This window comes from Manis javanica, chromosome 16, assembly GCF_040802235.1.
Source record: "Manis javanica isolate MJ-LG chromosome 16, MJ_LKY, whole genome shotgun sequence".
NCBI classification, from domain to species: Eukaryota; Metazoa; Chordata; class Mammalia; order Pholidota; family Manidae; genus Manis; species Manis javanica.
Window position 1 is genome coordinate 37,589,810 of NC_133171.1, and position 22,962 is coordinate 37,612,771.

At 43.8% G+C, this 22,962-nt stretch overlaps 1 protein-coding gene across 1 annotated transcript; it reads left to right on the forward strand.

Annotated features, from left to right (window-relative positions):
• Positions 1 to 294: 294 nt before the first annotated feature.
• Positions 295 to 17,528, forward strand: GCM1 (glial cells missing transcription factor 1). The gene is made up of 6 exons (XM_017656895.3): positions 295 to 363; positions 2,506 to 2,717; positions 12,338 to 12,590; positions 13,643 to 13,755; positions 14,815 to 14,940; positions 16,346 to 17,528. Exons 2-6 carry the CDS (start codon positions 2,643 to 2,645, stop codon positions 17,081 to 17,083), a joined length of 1,305 nt encoding a protein of 434 aa, XP_017512384.2. The 5' UTR covers positions 295 to 363; positions 2,506 to 2,642; the 3' UTR covers positions 17,084 to 17,528.
• Positions 17,529 to 22,962: the final 5,434 nt, after the last annotated feature.

Sequence of the window (22,962 nt, forward strand, 5' to 3'; positions counted from 1 at the left end):
GTGAAAGCATAAGAGAGGAACTATCTTTACTTCTGAGGTTTTCCTCAATGTCCATTTCAGTGAAACTGCCTTCTTAACATACAGGAGGGGAAAGTTCAGAAATGCAGTGCAGACTGTTCATCACATTGCTGGCATTCTGAGGAGAATCGGGCTGGTTAAGTGGCTCCCTGGGTCGCTCTTACCTATCCGAGCAGAGAGCATCTAGATTTTGATTGGACTGCTGCCAGAGCTCATTAGCATAGTGTACCTTGACCTGCACTGAGGAACAGTGCTTCTGCATAAAAAATGACCAGACCCCGCTGGGACATGACCCAGAGATGAGGGTTTTATGACGGTATTGTCTGCATCTCCATAAATCTGAAGGTAAGGAAGCCAGAAATCATGAGGAGAGGCAAATATAAGGGATGTGGTTAATGGCCACCCCATTCCTACAGGGTTTCATTTGTTCTAGCTGATTTTCTGTAAAAATGATGAGAAATGAGCACACTTGGTCTCAAGTCACTTTGAAAAAGAGAAGTCTTGACAAATCTACTTCTTTAAGCCTGGAGGAAACCGAGTTGACTTGTTTAAAATTAAAGGGATACAAAAGTCTTCCTTTCCATGTTGTGTTCTTAAGTTTCAGGGAAATGTTAAATTAATGTTCATTCACTTGGCAAAAAGCTTAGATCAGGAAATAATTAAAAAGCAATGTAGTTTTTCCGGCAAGGCTTTTCTATTCCTCTTATTTTAAAAGTGAAAGAATTATGTCAGTGTGACTAGGCATAAAACAATGTCTTTGATTTGGGGCAATGTGAATCTTGTTATTCAAACTTTTTTTTTAAGATCAGTATATTCCAATTGGCATTTTAGAACCACTGAGTTAACTGTTGTTAGTATTCAAAGAGGTAAGTACCTAAAAGTTACTACATTTATTTCATACTGTGTTTCACATCCTTGTTACTTAAGTCTGCTGAATTAAAGTCAGCCTATGGCATCATTTCAGTAACCCAGTGTTTATTTCCCAAACACAGAATCTGATTCAAACTCATGGGGATTTAACCTTCCATATCAGTGCTTGAATTGGGGGGCAGGGACTTGATGCTCTTTGAATCTTTGACCACTAGGTTGTAGGTGATATGGGTAGGAGGGATAGGGGGGAAAGAGACCCATTTAGCTTGTTATTTAAAGGCCAAGAACTTCATTTATATGTTCAGGTCATTAAGTCATCTATAGCCATATGTTTTCTCTCAGTGTATCTCAACTATTGACAGGTATTAGGGTTATATAAAATCAAATAACTAAGGAACAAAACTCATGGGACTTGCTAAAGTTTAGACTTTAATCTATGGTAGTTTGGGCTTAGTATTAAGTAGTTCTGCTTAACATCGCCATGTCCCTTGTTTTTCATAAGAGCACCAGCAAATGGAAATGTTACACATGGAAACATGTTTCACTTCATATTCTGCTAACCATATTTCATCTGCAAAATGATTTTTTTCTTTGCAAAATGATTACTTTTTTCCTCAGGATAGAAACATTTCAAATTTCTTTTTCTTTTTTTGGTAAACTCCCTTTAACCAATTAGGTAGAAACCAGAGCAGTGTTTCTCATGAGGGAAGAAGTGAAGTTTGTGCAAACATTTTTGAATATCACTTATATAATACAATTTAATCGAAGTAAAGTTGCACAGTTTTCTCGTCGGGGGTGGGGAAGAGGGAGATTGCTAAGTCACGTCAGAAAGTCTTCAAGGTTGCTTTGAGTTAGAGTTGAAAGACACTATTTTAGAGCAGTAGTTCTCCAGCCCTTTTGCCCCCAGAGGACACTTGGCCGTGTCTGGAGGCATTTCTGGTTGGCACACTAAGGTGGGGTGGGTTCCTACTACCGCCTGATGGCCAGAGACCAAGGACACTGCTGAACATCCTGTGATGCCCCAGATAATCCCCTCCAGCAGGGAATGGCCGGGTCTAAAATGTCCACACTGCCAAGGATTTTAGAGGAATTTGACATGAGGATACCCCTCCATTATAGCTGAAGATCAAAAGTGCACATTCAGTTTATGGAGGGGAAGAAGATTAATCTCTATGGCAATTTTGATGTGAAAAATACCAATAGACCCATCTGGTTGTGATGTTCCCCCCTGTCACTTGAGCCACACATTAGCTGATTTATGAAGGCATTTCTGTGGAAGTAACTCCAAGCCGGCTCTCCCTCCTGCCCCAACACAGGTGTACAGGAGGAAAGGTCTCAACCACCGGCTGCAGGTGACAACGGTCCATCCCAAGGCCTTCACAGCCTGAGTGTAGCAATGAGGAAGGAGCCCAGGCCCAGGGATGAGCTCAGGGATCACTGTGCTTCTGGTCCCTGATGGTCAAGCTTTATTTCGGCAAGATCCCAAGTGGTTTCCACACTTTGTTTTCATCTGTGCACTGGTGCTTGCAAAAATGTCAATGAAACAGGTTTTTCTGGCAGATAGGCCATGATTTTTATCTCCTCAACAGTCAGTATTACTATCATTTATTTTTTTAGCATCAGAAAACAATCTCCTGGTCTAAGCTGCTTGAGTGGACTGATCCGATTGTACTAAGAGCCTTTGAGAGCAAAATTCTCCAGCACTTCCGAGGGGAGTTGAAGAGACGGGAACCAGTGAGTCACCCAACTTTATCATGGAACCTGAAGAATTTGATTCCGAGGACAAAGAGATGTTAAGCTGGGATATTAATGATATGAAACTGCCACAGGTATGTACTTGCTCTAAGATACTGGCTTCATCTTCTTGACTACTAACTTGTTAAGACTTGGAAGGAAATTGGTGAAGGTCCAGTTGAGTGAACTCCTCTCCTCCAAACATCAGCTGGACATCCAACTGAGATGTCAGATTTTTACGATTAGATGCCAAGGCATACGACTTGAGTGGATTTTACCTACTAGACTCTCCAGATTATAGACTGAGGCAAAGAAATTGCTACTTGCCTTCTCTTTCAAAGTTGGCTTGGCTCAGATTGCTCTTGCCCTGGCTGGAAGTGGAATAAAATCCATGATAATATATTTGCCAGTAGGTGACTCTTCATAATGCACAAGTTCCCATTCAACCTTATTTACTATACTAATAGTTTTAAACTAAATCTGTAACTGCAGTATTCAAGCTCTTGTGGGATACAGTATTCTCTTTCTAAAACTTTCTTAAATAATGCACAATACACACACACTGGGCTGCTTTCCAGCTATGGAGTGACTTCCATTTCAGGTTTTCTTTGCTTTCATTTTTGGCAGTTGACCAAAGTTGACTCTTAATTTGCTGGAAAATGTTAGTCATTTCAAACTGACTTCCTTGACCTCCCTCTTTGGCGTTTGAAGGATGTTTTTCACTGGGATTTGTTTGAAGAGGTGACAGGGAAGGCTAAGGCTAGAGACTACCAAGTGAAGATAAAGTCAAGCTAGTCTGCCTAATTCTGGGGAACAAGTAATTTGAACTATCCCAAGCAGGGGAGAGAGAATGGAGATTCCATGTCTGGATTTATAACCTTTCCAGATTTTCTTTCTAATGAAGACTTAATTCAGATCATTCCAAATTTCAATCTAATGAAGATTTTTCTTCGTTTCTCTTAATGTTTCTCCTTAATCTGTCCCTCTTGCCACCCTTTCTCTCTTGGTAGGTCTTGGAAGAGCTGAAGGACACGGTGTGCCCTACTTTGCATTCATTTAAGTACAGTTAGATAAATCATGCAAATACCTGTTTTAAGGATTTGTCTTGGTGGTTGGTCTTAATTGGTTTGTGATTGTTGTAGCTGTTCTAGGGAAAAGCTTAAGGTACATTTGAATTACTCCTGGCTCAGTGATCCATATTGCCACCTGTTCCTAATTTCATGATTGGAGCTCCCAAACAGAAGCTGGGCATGTGTAAAATCAAGAGCTGAAGTAAGCAGGTACATCGAAGATTTGTAAAGTCACGTCCTAGAGCAAGGAATTTAATGGACTTGAGAACCCCCTGAAATGGTGGGCAGCACTGTACTAATACACATTTTTTTCTGGGGCAGAGGATTCCTATCATCAGATCTGTAGACAAAAGAAAGGAAGAACCACCAACCTGGAGGGAAATTCAGGGCTCATAAAAGTTCATGTTCCAACATGAATTTCTAAAAACAGTAGCATTCTCAGCGACCCAAGACATTCAGCTGAGAAATTCACAACAGAAGTACACATTCAGGTTTGGAAATGTATCGATTATAGTTCATAGAAAAAGTTTGATCGCTCATGGAAAGAACTCAGTGCCCTTCAATTTGTTAAATACATGAGAGAAATGGTTAAAAGTGCAATGTCCTTTACTATTTTCTAAGAAGAGAGAGTACCATCGCTACCTGGGTCATACTGCCTCTGCCATCGTATCAAGAACCAGTTGAGGTGAAAAATAAAAGGTCTTAGATTTGCAAGCATATTAGGTTTTATGTTTATTTGGTGAACGTATCTGCAGGCAGAGAGGGGTGTGAGGTAAAGCTGGGGCTTGGAGACAAAGCCCTGATTTGAAATTCTAGTCTGCCTCTTTGAACAGCCTTGGGGAATTGTTTATCTTTTCTGAGATTCCCTTTCATCTTCTGAACATGAGGTTGTTGCACTAAATGGTCTCTTACGTTCCCTTTTAGTTCTAACAGTCTAGGGTTCTGTGATTAGAGATTTGGAAGATGGCCTGCATTCTAGAACTATCCGCCCATTCCTAACACAATGCCTGGCATGTATTAAACAGCCATTAAATGACAAATACGGAATTCACTAATGAATGGCTCTGTTGCTTATAATCTGTGTGGCTTTAACTAATCTGTTGTCTTGTCTTAGTAACCTCCTCAGTACAATGAAAATAGTAATCCTTATATACCTTACCTAAATCTCTCAGCTGTTTAGAGCAGCTAAATGTGCTAAATATTTCCCAAAATGTGTTCTGTGAAGTATACAGTTACAAGGAATTTTATTGAACCTAGTATTTCAGTTTTTCTAGGTTTGGTAAAATTAAATAGCTTTCTTTACTGAAGACTTGGAGACTTTCTTACCATTCATGAATGGCTGGTTCTCCCAAGAGAAGGCTGTGTTTGGCTTTGTTTACCCTAAGTTATTTTTTACCATGAAGTCAGGTGATTAATGTTCCTCGGACCATCTGTTTGGTCTTTAAAAAAAAAATGTGGTTTGAAAGCTGAATCCATTGGCTTATTATAAAAAATTTCCCCCATTTCATTCTCTCTTCCATTCATACAAATAGTTTATAGTTTATTTTTCATAATTTTATATTCTTGACAGGATTATTCCTTCTGCAACACCTGGGCAAACACCTGCACTTTGTAGACAAATTCCTTTCCAGTTAATCCACTCACATATTTCAGTTTTGAAGATGGTCAGCCGAATGCTAATGGCAGCTTCTGGCCATGGAAACTCCATATCCCTTTATACATTTCAGATATGTCAGGATTTATGGCAACGAATAAAGATGTATCCTAATTTCTGGCAGCAGTGACCGGTGATGTCTTCGTTAGGACATCAAAGGTTTCTGAGTAGCTAGAATGTGCAGACACTTCAGCAGGCCCAGGGAAACGGCGACCAGCAAGCTGGGTTTCATGGAACGGCTCGTGGTCTTCTGGCCTAATGGAAACCAGGGCTCGAATAGAGAATTGATGCCCTATAGAAAATGCTAGAAGCACTTGAAAGTGGAAGTATAAAATTCAGCCTGACGAGCCTGTGGAGCGAGCAGAACATCTGGCAAAGGGCTTTCGGTGGAGAGGTGCCCTGCAGCATGTAAGAAGACTAGGGCAGGGGACCAGAGTAGGCACCAGAGCCTGAAGACTATTCGAAGTCTGCATTTGGAGAACTTGTGCACAGGGGTTCAGGAGGACTTGGGAGGCGCCTGCATGGAAAGGTGGTTTGAAAGCATACTATCCAAAGAGAATTCAGCTATCAGCCTACGGGCTGGAAAGTGCTAATCAGATCTGAGGCTTAGAGAGTCCTCTTGGCCTCACTACATCATTCCTCCCCTGTGTTTATTTCATGTGTGTTTCCTCTTCCTTTGAGCTGCAGATGCAACTATATATCTTCATTTCATTTGTTTCTGGTCACTCCTCTGAACTGTGATTCTTTTGATACCATTTCGCCTTAATCCATCCCCCAGGGAGACAGCCCTGAGCTGCAGGCACTTAATTTACTCAAAACTGTCACTGATTTTTATTGTCTCTTTATTCCAGGCTAATGTAATACACCAATTTCGCTTTCCCTTCCTATTCGCCTTAAATTACATTTGCATTTAAAAGTTCAGATGTAATTGGTTCAGGGTTTGCTTGGTCCAAGCAGCAAATGGCTGGTGTAGGTTTAGTCTTATCTTTGTTGAAAATGTCTATTTTGTGGTCCTGGGTAGTATCACACATTCATTAATATTGATTGTGATTCTTAAGGGCCTCGGATCCCTAAGAAAAAACAAATTGTTTTTTAGGATTGAAAATCATTTTTCTCCTAAATCATACCCACTCTGTTCCTACCCCCAGCCAGTGTTTCTAACCAGAAGTACAGGGTGTTCCCATAATGCATGGCAGATAAACACCCTGAATCATTTTGTTCTTAGACATGAGCAGTTTTCAGTTTAAATCCACAGCCAGTGTCACACCCAATCATTAACTCACAAAAATCCAAGGTTTAAGTACATTTTTTTGTAGAGAAAAGATAAAAATATACATAGGCTAAATATAGATGTAGGCCAGCTTCAAGTCTGGTGAATTAACTGCAAGGAGGCCACATCTCCCATTAGTTAATCCCCGGACCATGATTTTAACCAGCAAAATTTCCTTTGCCTCAAATTTACCAGCATAGGTGAGTCTTTGAGCTCTGTTGGTGAGTTCACGTGGCTAAGCGTAATGAGAATGAGCCAGTCGTAGAATCAGATGTGTCTTGGTGGTAGGGAGCTAACAAGCAAACCAGATTATGTATTTCTTGTCAATTATTATCTGACTGTGATCAGGCCACGTTGTAGGTCTGATGGGGACATCCATGACTCTGTCCCCTTTGTCTAGTGTTCTCCTGATCTCAAGGTCATCTGAACTCCCTGGGACAGTTTCGCCTATTAAGGTGCCTGCGTGGTCACTGAGAAACCCCCATTATTCGGTCCAGAATTGCTTTGTCACCCTGTGCTCCTGGTGTGATGGGGATGTGGGAGCAACACTGCACCTGTGGTAGCAGGGAGTCTTCTGGGTCCCTACCAGGAGGTCCCTTGCTTGGCCAGGTGAAGTGGATAGAAAGGCAGACAAGAGAAGAGGTGGGAGAGGGAGTTTGAAAGCTGGGGCGCTGGGGCCCACTTTACTGTTGTCTGAGCAAATAAAGATCTTGTCCTGAATCTTGACCCTTAACAAAGGTAGGAAATTGCAGGATTAGTCTAAGGAGTAATTCTTGAGTTAACTCAGAAACATTTTGTTGAATTGAATGTCTCCTTCGATAACACTTGGGAGTTTGGTTTTCAGTCAGCTCAGAAGAGGTAAGTTCGTTAAAGGTTGTATGTCAATCAGAATGCTGGTTGAATTTTTTTCTGTGTTCCATAAGTAACATCTTATTTTTCCCCTTTGTTTTATGTGCTTAAAGATACATCTGTTTGTTATTCCTGTGTTATTTGGAAGCATTTATTTGTAAGGAATTAATAAGCTATTCCCACTCAAGGAAACCAGGCAGATAATTGCTTTATATGAGAGTGGAGTATATTCCAAGTGAAAATCAATTTTAATATAAAAACACAATAATGTAGATATTCTTGATACCTATTTCAGAATTTTTATTTTGTTTCAAATAGTAGTATGTATATACTCAATTCTTACAGCGCCCTATTAACACTTCAAGCAGTTATGTAAATTAGAAGGAAGAGCAGATGTGGGTATACACTCATTGCCTAGAGTTTCAAAGATCTTGAGTGAGTTCAAGGATTAAGTCTCTTATTTTAAAAATTACACACAGCAGTCCCAGAAATATTAGTTAAACCCCCCAATGATGTTAACCATGAGATTATAAAATATAAATTAGTTAGATTTGCATGTTGGAAACCTTAAGACTATTCCCTTTAAATTATAAACTTCTTAACCAAGAGGAAAAGCAAAGAGTTACTCATGAAAAGTTAGGAATTAAAATAAACAGAAGATCTGAAAAGAAGGAACTATTTTTGTGGGGATTTGCTAAACAAGATTAAGAAATGATTATTCTTTCATTTTAAATTTTACCTCTCTGTTGCCTTAATTTTACAAGGCTTTCAGAGGTCACTGTCATTCATGTGGGTGTCTGTTCCTTCCTGTTTCTGGAGTCTAGGTTTGCCCCTAATTTCAATGTCAGAAGATGTCAAAGTTCCCACAAAGCATCTAGGTCAAAAAACACTGGGCATAATAAATAGCCAAGACAATAATAGCCTGATGTGAGTTCCTTTACTCCTAGTGATTTTCTTGAGTCCATGTGTTATCAAAATTATTACTTCTTTACTGATGGAACTGGAAAAGTAGGATACCTGGGTATCTGTGGAGGGCTGGTGGGAAAAAAAGCTTAAAAGATGGTGGAATGCAGAACATATGTTGGGCCCTAAAACAAACCTCAGTGGTATTAAAGTAATTGGAAAGCGCACAGAGGGTGTTCTCCAACTACAACAGACTTGAACTAGAAATTACTAGCAAAGGGCAACAGGAAAATATATGAATACATGGAAACCAAACAATGTATTTCTAGTAATCCGTGGGTCAAAGAGAAAGCCTCAAAGGGAGACCAAAAAGTTTAGATACACTAAACTGAGAGGGAAAAGATAAGAGAGATGGTTTCTTCCTCCGGCGAGGGGGTCTGCTGTCCACGGGGCCTCACTGACGCCTTCCCCACCCTCTGCCTTGTGGGACTTACGGCGCTGGGTAGCCTGACGGGGCCACAAACCTTTACAACAAGATAATCTCGGCTTTTCCTCAAGTCCACCTCACTCTTGTCTCTCTTATCCTAACAACTGTCATTTGTATTTGAATAATTCAAATCCACCAGTAGATTTTTGAGTCCAAATTGTTAAAGGTCCACATTTTAATGTGTTAAACTGAATTTTTATTATTTCAAGGGATAAAACAGTATGTTTTCTGTGGTATTTCTGTGACAGAGAACAAGAGTAGTATTTTTTTATTAAGATACATATATTGAAACAGCACAAATCTTTAGTGTACAGCTTGATGAATTTTGACATGCATATGTGTACGACTCATGTAGTCGTCACCAGTTGAAGGTATCTGACATTCCTGCTAATTTTTTCCCCTTCAGTTTAACCTATTCCATGCCCCCAACCCCCAACACCATGGCAACTACCAGTGTATTCTCTTGTTTTCAAGTCTATTTCTGTTTTGTTTGCTCGGTGATTTAGATTCCACATATAAGTGTGGAATCTTTCTCTAACTTACTTCATTTAGCATAATGCCCTCTAGGTCCATCCATGTTGTCATAAACGGCAAGACTTCATTCTTTTATGGCTGAGTAATAATCCATTGTGTATATGCACCACATCTTCCTTATCCCTTCATCTCTCAGTGGATGCTTAGGTTGCTTTTGTATTTTGGCCTGTTGTAAGTAATGTTGCAATAAAGGAGTGCTTATATCTTTTCAAATTAATGGTTCTGTTAAGAGAGCATTGCTTAGAGCCTTAACTCAGAAGAGAAGAGAATAGAAGGTGGGTGGAGGACGCCAGGGTGGGGCTGCCTGAGGTGTCCCTCTCTCTGGGCATTGACTCTTACCCAGCTCAGAATTATTGGAACTGGAGGAGAGAGGGAAAGACCCAGGAAAAGGCAGGCAGTCCATTCAGTAGGTCGACCTGGACACTCCTCCTTCCCGGAAGCTCTGCTACAGCTGCCTGATGGATCAGAGGGGTCTTGGCTTGGCATAGACGCCACCCCCCTCCCTCCTCTTCCTGAGCAACTCCTCCTGCCCATGCCGAACCACAGCGGCTAAGGAGCGCAGGCAGGACCAGCCGGTGTGGTTCCTCTGAGAAAGAAGGTCATGGAACAAGGGTTGCACCAATTAAGTTTTTGTTTTACAGGGGCTTGGACTTCTGTCTTGCATTCGGCTTGGCCAAGTTTAAAGCATGAACTGACCGTTCCATGGGTCTTTTCTCTCCCGCAAGCCAGTGGCCCTTAACAACCACATTGCTGGGTTGTGTATGGCCCCAGGTCTAGGAGATGAACAACTAACTCTGAAATGGAGCTTGCTGTGTGCCAGACACTTTTGAAAAGCTTCACGTGTGTTAACTCATCCCTCTCACAACATCCCTGTGAGGCAGGCGTGCTGCTCCCTCCATGTTACAGAGCAGGGAATTTCCGAGCAGGCAAACGACGTCGTCAGGACTCACACCCAGGCTGTCTCAGCCGGCGGCCAGCAAAGGTTTTGTAAAGGGCTAGACAGTAAATATAGGTTTTGTGGCCCATACTGTGTCTGCCACGACTATATGATTCTGCTGTGGTAATGTGCAGTTGTCCACAGACAACATTTAAATGAATGAATGTGGCTGTGTCACAATAAACCTTGATTTACAAAAACAGGCAGCGGGCTGGATTTGGCCCATGGGCCCTCCTGTGCAGACCTCAGCTTCTGTTAATGAGCACTACCTCTCACTTGTATTTCCTGAGACCCACCTCCGTTCCCAGTACATGCCATCCCAGATGACCAGTCTGATTGTATAAAACTTAGAATTTCCATCAGCTCTTCACAGTACGTCTGTGAAGTGTGTTTTATCTGTGTGCCCATTTTTAGTGAGGCTTTCCAAGACAAAGTCGCTTGCCCAGAGTCTCATGTTACAGTGTTCTTTGGCACATTCTCTGTGAAATCTGACTCTATAAACAGCGGCTTCCTTGTGCCGCCCTTCCATCTTGATGTTGATATTTTGCTTTTTTCCTTCTGAAATGTCTTGTCTTTCCTTTCTCATTTTCTACACTATGTTTTCTTGCTGGGGAAAGAAAGGAGAGATAACCTGATCTGTCCTTCTGGACCTTCTAGAACCTTCTATCCTGACCTTCCAAAATCTTCTGATGGAAAATGTTCTACCATGCCAGGTCTCTGGAGGCTAAGGGGATGAGCACAGCCCAAGTTTGATTACTGAGACTGCTGAATGAATCTCTTTCAAAGAACTAAATGGGATCTGTCAAATGCAGCAGCTGCTGACCAGAGCAGGGCCTAAGGAATATGAGCTGTAGCATCTGCGGCAAGCATGTATTTATTTGTTGAAGTATCGTTGATACACAATCTTACACTGGTTTCAGATGTACAACACAGCGTTTTAACGGTTGCCCATATTATTAAATCCTCACCCCCCACTAGTGCAGTTCCCATCTGTCAACATAGAAAGATGTTACAGAATCATTGGTTCTATTCTCCATGCTGTACTACCATCCCTATGACCAACGTACATTATGATGGAGACTTTTTGTGCCTGTCTATCCCCCTCACTCACCCCGACCACCCACCCCCATCCCTCCCCTCATGGTAACCACCAGTTACTTCTCAGTGTCCCACGAGTCTACTGGGGCATTTATTTACAGCTTACTCCATATTAGGTGCTGTGCTGAGTGTTTCTAATATATTATCATGTTTAATTCTCAGAACCACTCTTGAGATAAGCAGTCTCATTTTCCCTATTTTGCAGATGAAAGAGAAGCACAGAAAGCCTGGGTAACTTAGGAGATAAGGATTGCTTTTTCTGAGTCCCTGACCTTTTAAAAGAGAGCTCAGTTAGATGCATGAATATTACCAGAGCAGGGCAAGAACACAGCAGTTTCCAGCCAAATTAAACTCTTCCTCACTCCTCGGCTCTGTCTGAGGCCCACGGGGGAGCAGAGGAAAAGGAGGAAAATCTCCCCAGGGGAGGAAGTGGTTCTCAGAACCCTCTGCACCAGGGTGCTCCAGTCGTCCCATTGTTTACTCAGACTTTGTATAAACCCTTAGCATTCTCAATAAGGTATCTACAGTGGGGCTGAGACTTTATCTCACTACTCTCCCACAATGTTTCCACAGTGATTGTGTAAGAGCACAGTATTACTTCACCCGCAAAATCCTTAGTAAAGAAACAGTCATAACTCTTATCGCCAAGAGCTAGAGATACCCCTGTCGGGTGGAACTCCGAGGGGTTGAATCGCAACTTGCTTTGATCCAGGGGGCAAGTGTGCGGTTTGACACAGCAGCCGTGTCACTGCCACTTGTGCTGGGTTCTCAGATCCACCATCAGGACTGAGTCCAGGTTGCTGTTTGCCAGGGTCTCCCACCCAGCTCTGCAGAGCCAAAGCAGCCTTTGTGTCTTTGGACAGCTGTTATTTTCTAGCTTACAATACACTAACGTTCTCGGTGTGTCTGTCAGAACGTGAAGAAGACCGACTGGTTCCAGGAGTGGCCGGATTCCTACGAGAAGCACATCTACAGCTCGGATGACAGGAACGCACAGCGGCACCTGAGCAGCTGGGCCATGCGCAATACCAACAACCACAACTCCCGCATCCTCAAGAAGTCGTGCCTGGGCGTGGTGGTGTGCAATCACGACTGCGCGTCAGCGGAGGGCCGCAAGGTCTACCTGAGGCCCGCCATCTGCGACAAGGCCCGGCAGAAACAGCAGAGTGAGTGGGGCCCTGGCCCTGGCAGAAGCTGGCATCCACCCAGAGGCCCCTGCCGGGATGGGCCACTACATCCAGCACCTCCCAGGGGCCCAGCCTTCACTTGGGAGTGTGGCGGACACCGAACATATTACACGCAGAGCATACTAAGGAGAGCCAACCAGCCCCTCTGCCCCACAGATCTGCCATGCCCAGCATGCCCACCATTACAGCTTCCCCCTTGGCTTAAGGCACCTGACTCATGACCCTGGCTAAAAGGAAGATGCATTACTTCAGAGACTAGCATTAATTCATCAGGGCACCTACCTGAAGTTTAGGAGAAAGTTGCTTATCTCAGCTGCCACCTGACAGCTTGGGGAATGGGTCACTAAGATAAACTCAGGGAGTGCTTTGATGTAGAGAAGGAGCCGTGGGACTGAATCTGAGATTAGACTTAATTCCATGCCATTTAGGTTCATTTCATAATCATATGCTGAGGTATTATTTTGGTTTTTTATCATATTTATCGGGTTGTGAAATAGATGCATTCAACATTCCTTTGCCCAACTCAGACCTCAAGCTACTTCATGTTTTGTCCTTGTAATTTGTCTTTAGAACTTGCTCTCGGGTCAGGATCTGGTATCAGTCATTTACACTTTAGTGTAAATTTAGTAACTGCTCGCTTGCGCTGCCTCCCATATGGCTTTGCTCTTTGACCCTTAGTTCTAATTGTGAAGTGAAAGAATTTTTCCTCTTATTTTATTAAGAATTTAAAGTGTCACTAAATAAGTAGAGAGGGATTTTTCTGCTTAAAAGAGCTCTCCCCTGTCCGGTGAAATACCCACTCTGTAGGGAACTGCCTACTCTACCCATATATGAGACTGATCTGGGCTGCATTGATGGCGAGGCCTCCTGGGCCCAGGGGTAAGGCCCAGTGGATAGAAGCCCATAAAACCATGCCCAGGTGTATTCTCTGCCATCCTGGAGTCAAAGCTGAAACCGCCAGGGCTGTACAGATGCAGAGTTAGCTGGCAAGGCTCAGCCGGGGGTTGCTACCTCCCTGTGCTCTTTCATAGGGAAACGCTGTCCCAACTGCAACGGGCCTCTGAAGCTCATTCCTTGCCGAGGCCATGGAGGCTTCCCGGTCACTAACTTCTGGAGGCACGACGGACGCTTCATATTTTTCCAGGTTGGATTTGACTTAAGAGTTGTGAGATAACATTTCCCTTGAGGCAAAAAAATGTTTACAGTCCAGGAGATGGATAGGTGAATGAGAGCCTGCACCAGTGTGAGGCACACGCTGGACATGCAAATTTCTGTACCCCACACTTTGGTCGAGGTGCCGGAGGCCGAGGAGGGGGGCTGCTGACTGCCCCAGCTCCTAGGGAAGGCTGCTGTCAGTAATCTGGTCATGCTCAGGCTTGCACGGGGCTGTGGCATGCGATGGCCTTTGACAGACCTGAGATTGAATGTCAGCGCTGGTTTCTGCCTAGTTCTGTAAACCTGCGCACGTTACTTCACTCCTCTAAGCCCCAGTTTTCTGTGGATATGTAAAATGTGGATATTCAGAAGTATGAATCCGGGCGCGGTGGTGAAGAGCACCAGTCTGCTGACAGCGACTGCCTGGATTTGACTCAGTAACATGTTGTTAAACCAGTTCTCTCGAAAGAAAATGTCCCGATGGGTAGGCTTGCCAGTTTCTGTATTATAACTATTCCCACCAGGATTTCCAGCTACCACATATTTTTAATAGCCAGCTCACAAAATTCCCGAATGTCTGATAATGAGCTGTCAGTTTAGGGAGTCCCAGCACCCTTTGAATCCTAGCTTCCCCGCTTACTAGGGAGGCTACCCAGGTGGTGTAATCGCCCCATGCCTCAGTGTCCTGTTCTGTAAGCTGGGGGATGCTAATAATGTTATGTACCTCACAGGGTTGTGCTGCAGATGAAGGGAGATCATGTGTTTATTACAGCTTCCTACGCATACTGTGGGAAACATTTAGTAAGCGTTACTTATTATCATCATGAGTGTGACTTTGCCAGGTGGGCGAGCAGCACCCCCAGAAGGAGCCTCGGAAGCGGAGGGGTGGGCAGGCAAGAGAGTGCACTGTGGGCTTCCGAGGTGCTTAAAAAGTATCCCATCTTAACGGTGTGACGACACCCAGTCAGATGGCAAGCAAGCCCTGGGGAAAGCCTATGCACAGTGAGTAGGATCCAGTGACTTACTTTACCTCCTTGTTTCCTTTAAGTCAAAGGGAGAGCATGATCATCCTAAACCAGAAACCAAATTGGAAGCCGAGGCACGAAGAGCAATGAAGAAAGCGCACACGGCATCCTCCGTGTCCTTGAAGCTGAAGGGGAGCCCAGAGACAAAGGTGGCTTTGCCCATGTTCCCTGTGGGGGGCAGTAGGTCTCTCTGTCCCTGTCCCTGTCCCTGTCCTACAAATGAAAGCCAGACACTGTGCTGTTAGGCTCTTCTTCTTTGCAGTCAGGCAAGCATCCACCAAAGAATCAGGTTTTCCTTTTAATTTCTACCATCTGTGTAGCATGGTCTCAACTGTTAAATTTGAGATGGTCTTGGAATAATCTTTCCTCCTATGATTAACAAGAGAAGTTTGAATTAATACTTAACCTGTATTTGGCACTCTAGATTTTGGTCCTGGTAGATCCAAAAATTAACTGAAATGACCTCCACAAAGCATTAGCCGAGATCTTCTCAAGACTTTTACAAGATTTCCATTCTTCCCCGGAACAGATGATGGCCTCAGCACACTCTGCCAAGATGAGATAACCAGGAAGTTTCTGAAAACAGTGGTCCTGGGGTGGGAGGGAGGGATGGAGGCTTCTCCCTACAGCTAAACTCTCTGCGAAGTCCGAGGCTCTGGGTATCATACCGTAGATTTGTGGGTTTGTCGGCTGAATGGTGATGTAATTCCTACATGGTCCTATCATTCATGTTCCACATTTCTTTTCAGAACAGAGGTGGAACTAGCCCATTTCTGAAGGCCCTAAGTGTACCTTATATAGAAAAAAAATTGTAATTTGAGTCTGTTGGAAGGAAATATGAGCTCCTGAAATCAGATAGCTTGTCCCTCTCCAGCCGTGGGACAAGTGGAAGGGCATTTCCTCCCACGTGGTCTGCCTGTTACAGTCTCCACCCCCATCCTCTAATTTGTTGATAGTTCTACATAAACAGGACAATAACTTAATTCTCCAACAGGTTCTTTTCCTGTGATTCGCTGGGGGACAATGTACTTCCCCCATTTATAAAAATAAATTTACCATTTCATGTTGTAGAGGTCCTACTTATGATTTCAACAAAACTTCTCTGGGTTTAGAGAAAAGTCTCTCAAGAAAAAAAATAACCCTAGTATCTCGGACTCCTGGCAGCACTAAGTGAGAGAGCTGTCCCGAGTATAATACAACCCTCTGGAGCTGTGGTTTGATTTTTATTAAATAGCCCCTTATAAATTTCTCACAAAGGCAGTTAGGATACCAGATTTGCATTTGAGGGTGAAACATTTTAAACACACTCCTGTTTCCTCAGAGTAAAAGGAAATGCAGTCGCTACTGGTTCATAGGCTGTAAGGTGGAATTGGAAGAAGCCGTTGCTTCTTTCAGATCCCAGTGGTTGTGGTGACACTTCTCTGGGTGTTCATGCTTCAAGGAAGGAATGAGGAAAATCTGACAGCACGTATTTGTACAGAGTAACTGGGTGCCAGTGGTAGTTGTGTCCATTTGCTTAACTTATTAACATGAGCTTTTCACTTTCTTTTCCAGGTTCTTCCAGGCGAAACACAAAGTTGGGGAAGTTTACCTTTAACTTGGTCTCTCCAGGAAGGTGTCCATTTGTCTGGTAGTTACAGTGGACACTTAATAGCTAATGCACCCCCGCAGAAGTCGCTGAATGATTGCTTATCCTTTTCCAAGGGTTACGGTTTCGGGGGAGCCACCGATGTGGCAGACTCCACTTCCACCTTGGACCCTACTAAGCTCTATGACAAATGTAAATTGTCCAGCAGTTGGATCTACAATAGTGGGGACTTGATTCAGCCTGTTTCCGGAGTCTTCTCTGACTACAATGATCTGCAAACATGGAATAAAAACACTGCTTTAGGGAGAAATCCTCTTAATGACAACCGTTGTCCCAATTATTCTTTACCTCTGACCAACTGGCCTTATGAGTTCTCCCTTTCCCAGACCTCTTCTGAACCCTTTTACCAGCAGATTCCAGGGGAGCCACCTGCAGCCAAAACCAGCTGTCACCCACTGTGGCCAAATCCAGGGGGTGATCTTCATGAAGAGAAGGTACGTGTGGATTGTAGCGGCTATTGCCCGACCGCCACGTGCCATTCACCTCAGGAAGACCCCTTGCTCCTCACCTACTCCTCCCACCCTCACCATCAATCCTCCCTGCCAGCCAAGAGCAGCAAGTGGGATTTTGATGAAGAAATGAGGTGCGTGGGTTTGGATCACTGCAACAGTGAGATGTTTCTAAACCTCTGTCCATTAAGATGATCCAAATCTACACCCTTGTACACTGTTAGAGGGAACGTAATTTGGTGCAGACACTATGGAAAACAGTATGGAGGAGCCTCAAAAATCATAAGTAGAGCTGCCATGTGACCCAGCAATCCCACTTCCGGGCGTATATCTTAAGGAAAATCACTATCCTAAAGAGATACCTGCACCTCTATGTTCATAGCACCCTTATTTATAATAGCCAAGGCACGGAAAGAACCCCATGTCCATCGATAGATGAATGGATGAAGATGTGGTGAATATATACAATGGAATACTCTTCAGCCACAAAAAAGGAAATCCTGCTGTTCGCAACAACATGGATGGAACTTGAGGGAATTACTCTAAGTGAAATAAGTCAGACACAGAAATACTGCATGAACTCACATGTGGAATCTGAAAAAGCCCAGACTTACAGAAAAAAATCAGACTGGTGGTTGCCAGAGGTGGGGGGTTAGGGGTGGGGAATTGGGGGCAGGTGATCAACAGGTACAAACTTCCAGTTTTAAGATAAGTTCTGGAGATAACTGTGTGATGACTAGTTAACAATATTGTATATTTAAAAGTTGATAAGAGAGTAGGTCTTAAAAGTCCTCATCTCAAAAAAGAATATGTGTAACTGAGGTGGTGGAATTAAACTTACTGTGGTAAAAATTTTGCAGTATATACATATATCGGGTAATTATGTTGTATACCTTAAACTTACACAGTGTTGTATCTTAATTATATCTCAATAAAACTGGGGAGAAAGAGAGTGACCCAAATCTTTTACAGCTACTCAAAAAGGTTGTTTTGGGAAAGGGCTGAAAGAATTTTTTGAAGGGAACAGTTTTCAAAACAATTAGAATCATGATGACAGTCAGAACACAATCTGTCGGTGCCTCATCCAACCCTGCAGCACCCCCATCCAGTGGAATGGAAACCTGCCCAGTGTGGTGGGAAATGCTCTCTGCTTCCCTGACCCCCACACATTATTAGTAGCATCCGATGACAGCATTGGGTTTCATTGTCCTTGAGTCAAATCAAACAGAGCAGAGACTTTTTTTTTCTTGCTTTTTTGATACTTGCCATTCTGATGGTGTAAGGCAATCCATTGTTACTATTTTTTTGTTATCAATCTACAATTACATGAAGAACATTAAGTTTACTAGGGTCCCCCCTTCACCAAGTCCCCCCCACAAACCCCATTACAGTCACTGTCCATCTGCGTAGTAAGATGCTGTAGAATCACTACTTGTCTTCTCTGTGTTGCACAGCCCTCCCCATGCCCCCCCACATTATACATGCTAATCGTAATGCCCCCTTTTTCCCTGCCCTTATCCCTCCCTTCCCACCCATCCTCCCCAGTCCCTTTTCCTTTGGTAACTGTTAGTCCCTTCTTGGCTTCTGTGATTCTGCTGCTGTTTTGTTCCTTCAGTTTTTCTTGGTTCTTATACTCCACATATGAGTGAAATCATTTGGTACTTGTCTTTCTCCACCTGGCTTATTTCACTGAGCATAATACCAGAGCAGAGACTTTCGGAAGAGCCCATTTCCCTAGGAGCTCACCTGTGAGCTTTTGGAAACTGGGAGGGAACAGATGGGGTAAAGAGCTTCAGAGGCATAGAGTGGTGAGTCTACTTAAAACTCTGTCTAGTATTAAAAGTGGGATTAATTCATAAAATACATATAGTCTGGTTGATTTCTAAGACTTGTCAAGACAAGAAATATAATGACCTAACGCCATTCCATGGAGACAGCAGCATAGCTAAGCAGACACAAGAAGAGAAATTCCAGTGGTGCCAAATTCTTTCCTTCTCATTCTTCCTCACTGTCTTCCCCTTCCACAAGGTTTAGACTTTGTCCCATTTATGTTTAGAGTGCCTAACTCGGTGCTGGGTTCATAATAGGGGCTTGAGAAATGTTGGCTTAGAAAATTCCTTCTGAAATTAACATGACTGGGTGGCCAGCCATATTTGAGTGCCAGTTCTGGTGAGCCTAGATATACAACCTGAACAATAACAAATATTTCTTGGCACAGGAGAAATTCTTTCCTTCAGAGCGTAATCACCAAATAAAAACCAAAATACAGACTTAAAATGTGCCTAGTAGTACAGCATGGAGAATACAGTCTGAGTCTGTAACATCTTACTATGCTGAGAGTAACTGCACTAGTGGGGGTGAGGATTTAATAATACGGGTAACTGTTGAACCACTGTGTTGTATATTTGAAACCAACATAAGATTGTATATCAATGATACTTTAATTAAAAAAATGCACCTTAATATACCTTAAGTGTTGTGATTTTTCTTCCTTTCAAAGGGGTAATTATTATTTTGTTCTTATCCCTAAGAGCAGGGATGGAGTAGATTTGTGTGTGTAGCTTTTTTAAATTGAGAGTTAATTGACCTACAACAATATTAGTTTCAAGTATACTACATAATGATTTGATAAACTTATCCATAGTAAGCTAACATCCATCACCATGTACAGTACAGTATTTTCTTGTGATAAAAACTTTAAGATAGTGTCTCTTAGCAATTTTGAAATGTAAGTATTTCATTGTATGCCTAACTTTAGCAGAAACTGCCAAACTTTTCATCAAATGGCTGTAATATTTTGCATTCTTACCAGTAATGTACAAGAGTTCTAGTTGTCTCTTGACATGGTATTCAAGTTTTTAAATGTTAGCCATTCTAGTAGGTGTGTAATAGTATTTCATTGTAGTCTTAATTTGCATTTCCCTGTTGACTAATGGTGTTAAACAGTGGGAAACTTATGTCCTGCTTTTAGGCAAATTGGGTGAAGGTAAAAAGCGTTTTCTGCAGTCTACTCTTTCTCAGTTGCATTCAGCTCAAAACGGTCCTTATGCCAGAGTGGCATGTTTTGGGGTGGCATGATCTGTTTCCCTTCAATTTCATGTAAGTTATCCACAGTCTGTTTCCTACTAGGCTGGAAAGAGTTTGAGGGCAAGGATCATGTCTGTCTTGCTCACCATTGTATCTCCAGAACCTAGCACAGTGCCTGGCCCATTTATATAGCTGCAAATGAATGGTTTTGAGTTTCTTTGAGCCTCAGTTTCCTTGTCTGTAAAGCAACGATCACGATTTTGTCTTAGTATCAGTAGATCTTTAACATTCACTTATTGTTCTGCAGAGGTTCCCAGGGTAGGCGTGAAAATGAAACTGCATAATCTCCTGTTTTGAAAAAAATAGTGTAAGTGTAAACTTTTTTCCCTGATGTAGCTTTTCCTTATTTGAATATTCCCAGGAAAATATGTCAAGCTATGACCAGAAAGTAGATGAAGGAACATAGCAGCAAATAATCTGTGAGAGTTTTGTCCACTCCTGTGACACGTGTTTTGTGACACACGTTTTGCTGGGTGTTTGAAATATGTGGGTGGACACCCCTGATCTTCCTGCTTCTAAGGAAGCTACCGTGGTGGGCATGGCTGGAAGAGCAGCAGATGCTACTTTCCAAGTGCCTCATTCACTAAGGCAAGATGGACAAGACAAATCAGAAGCCCATTTTTGCACAGCTGCAGAATGGAGTTTTTGAAAAAGGTGGCGTTCTGATATACACCTGTGGTTTTATTGGAATGTTTCATATGATAGTGTCTGATAGGAAAGAAGTCCTCAAGGTTGGAGTTGGATATCCTGAATCCTCTAAGGCACACCCTGCTGTTGGGCAAGCCCCACTTCTCTGGGCCTCAGTTTCCTCCTTTGGTCTTAATGTCATAAGGCCTGTGTAAGGGCTGTAGTGTTGTTTTGTTTTGTTTTGAAGTATCGTTGATAGACAATCTTGTAGTGGTTTCAAGTATACAACACAGTGGTTCAACAGTTACCCGTACTATTAAATCCTCACCCCACTGGCACAGTCCCCGTCAGGGGCTCCAGTGTTCTGAGAGCGCAGTACCAGTGCTCATTTGCTTGAGCCAAATCCAGGTGCTGCTCCTCAGGGTGTCGCTCCTCCTCCCAGGTGTGCTGGCTTCCCATGGTTCCCTCGACCACGCCAGCAGGGCTTACTTAGCACAGGGGCCACTTCTCGGGCATCAGGGCACTTGGTCCATGCAGCATCTCTGGCCTGAGACCCCAGTGACCACCCAAGGACGCAGCTCAGAGGCACTGGCCATGCCCCAGCGGAGAGGAGCCCTGCGGGGGGCTGTGGAGAGAAGGGGAGTTTTGCTCCACTTGCAGCAGGTGCAAGGATTCGCTTTCACCCTGGTGAGTCAATCAGCCATAGTCTTTAGCTGACTTTCACCTGCCTGGGCTAAATTCGGTTTAGTCCATTAAAACCAAGCTTTTAGGAAGCCTTGATATTTATCTAACACCTACCAGGCATATTCTGGGTCAGGCTGGGAACTGGGGAGGAGGCTCTTAAGTTGCTTATGATTTAGTACCACTGTTCTCTGAAGCCTTCTGACGGTGCATGCAGGATGGTAAGGTCCAAGGAGATGAAATGTAACCCTTGGAGAGTACCCTGGAGGCCCAGGGGGAGTAGGTTTATGTAATTATTTAATTATCCCTGTACTGTGGGTAGTCAGGGAAGGCCCCCGAGAGAAGGAAGAAGAGGATTCTGGAGGCAGAGCTGGGAGAAAAGGCGTTTCAGAGCCCGCAGGGCAGAGGTACAGGAACCGGGAGGTGCCTCAGGTGTCCTGGGAACCAGAACTGCCCTTGGACAGCCAAGGCCCTGAGTGGCAGAGGAGACTGGAAAGGTGGGTCCCTGCCGAATCATTCCTGACCTAGAATGCAAAGCTCATGAGCTTGGATTCAGCCTGTACACCAAAGGTCAGAAATTGGCTGATTCTATTCGCCTGCAGATGGCTTTTGTTTGGCTCATACAGACTGTGCATTTTTTTTCTTTTTAATTTGAACTCAACTTTATAAAATATAGACATTGCACATACTACCCTAGATTTCTAGCTTCCCTTTAAACATGGGAAGATCAGACCTCATAGAGACAATCACAATTTATCTGATGTAAAGAGAAGTTTCTCCACCATACAGACAAGGAGCTGAGTGGCCGATTCCCTTTCCAATGAACCACATCGGGTCTATCTAGCCATGTCTGTACACCTGATCCATGTGTCCCAGTTGTGGTGCCCTCCAGACACTTCCCAGAGAGAGCAAGGCTGTGCCTCGGTCAGACTGGTCTGGGGGCAGCGTTTAGATTGGGCCGGATGGGAGTAGAGGCTGGGCGCCTAATAGGAGACTGTTGCAGGGCTTCAAGCCCTTCGGCCAGTAAAGGGCAAATCCTGAGCAGACCTTTTCCTTTGGGTGCCAATCCAAGTCGTCCCCCTTGGTCCTGTGCATTCTTTCATATTGCCTGCGGCATCCCTCTCTGTGCTCTTAAAGTCCAAATACACTAGGTAGGAGAAAGCAGTTCATTTATCAACAATAGTGTGATCGGTTCCCACCGCGGAGGCACTGCTGGGGGGCCAGGCACAGGCTTGGAGCCAGCCACCTGGGCGTGAGCCCCACTGCCACTGCTCTCTGGGTGAGTTACTGAACATCTCTGCCTCAGTTCCCTCACCTTATGGAAATCATCACCTCCACGGGGTGTTGCGGGGACTCGTTGAGTTAGTGTGCATGTTTGTTGTCACCCACACTTTTCATGAGTCTTGTGATGAGCAGAGAATGGAAGGGGTGTTGGGGGATTGTGTGGGTGCGGTAGGAGGATCAGCATCCCCTCTCTGGAGGGGGTTTGCCAACAGAAAGTGATGCCAGGTGGTCCTGAGCCATCCAGGCCATCATAGATGGTGGAGAGAGGAAGGATGAGAGGCGGCGGTGGATCTCCTTCCGGGGAGTCAGGCCTGCAGGGTCCCATTTCTGGGCCAGCCAGAGTGAAGGGCATGGAAAGGAAGGCGGACCATGTGGTGGCGGCCCCCATCCATTGG

Bases quoted from the DNA above. Each gene is read 5' to 3' on its own strand.
- GCM1 (XM_017656895.3), top strand. From the start codon at position 2,643: ATGGAACCTGAAGAATTTGATTCCGAGGACAAAGAGATGTTAAGCTGG. The intron at 12,591-13,642 runs GTGAGTGGGGCC...GCTCTTTCATAG, and splicing joins GGCCCGGCAGAAACAGCAGA to GGAAACGCTGTCCCAACTGC. The intron at 13,756-14,814 runs GTTGGATTTGAC...GTTTCCTTTAAG, and splicing joins GACGCTTCATATTTTTCCAG to TCAAAGGGAGAGCATGATCA.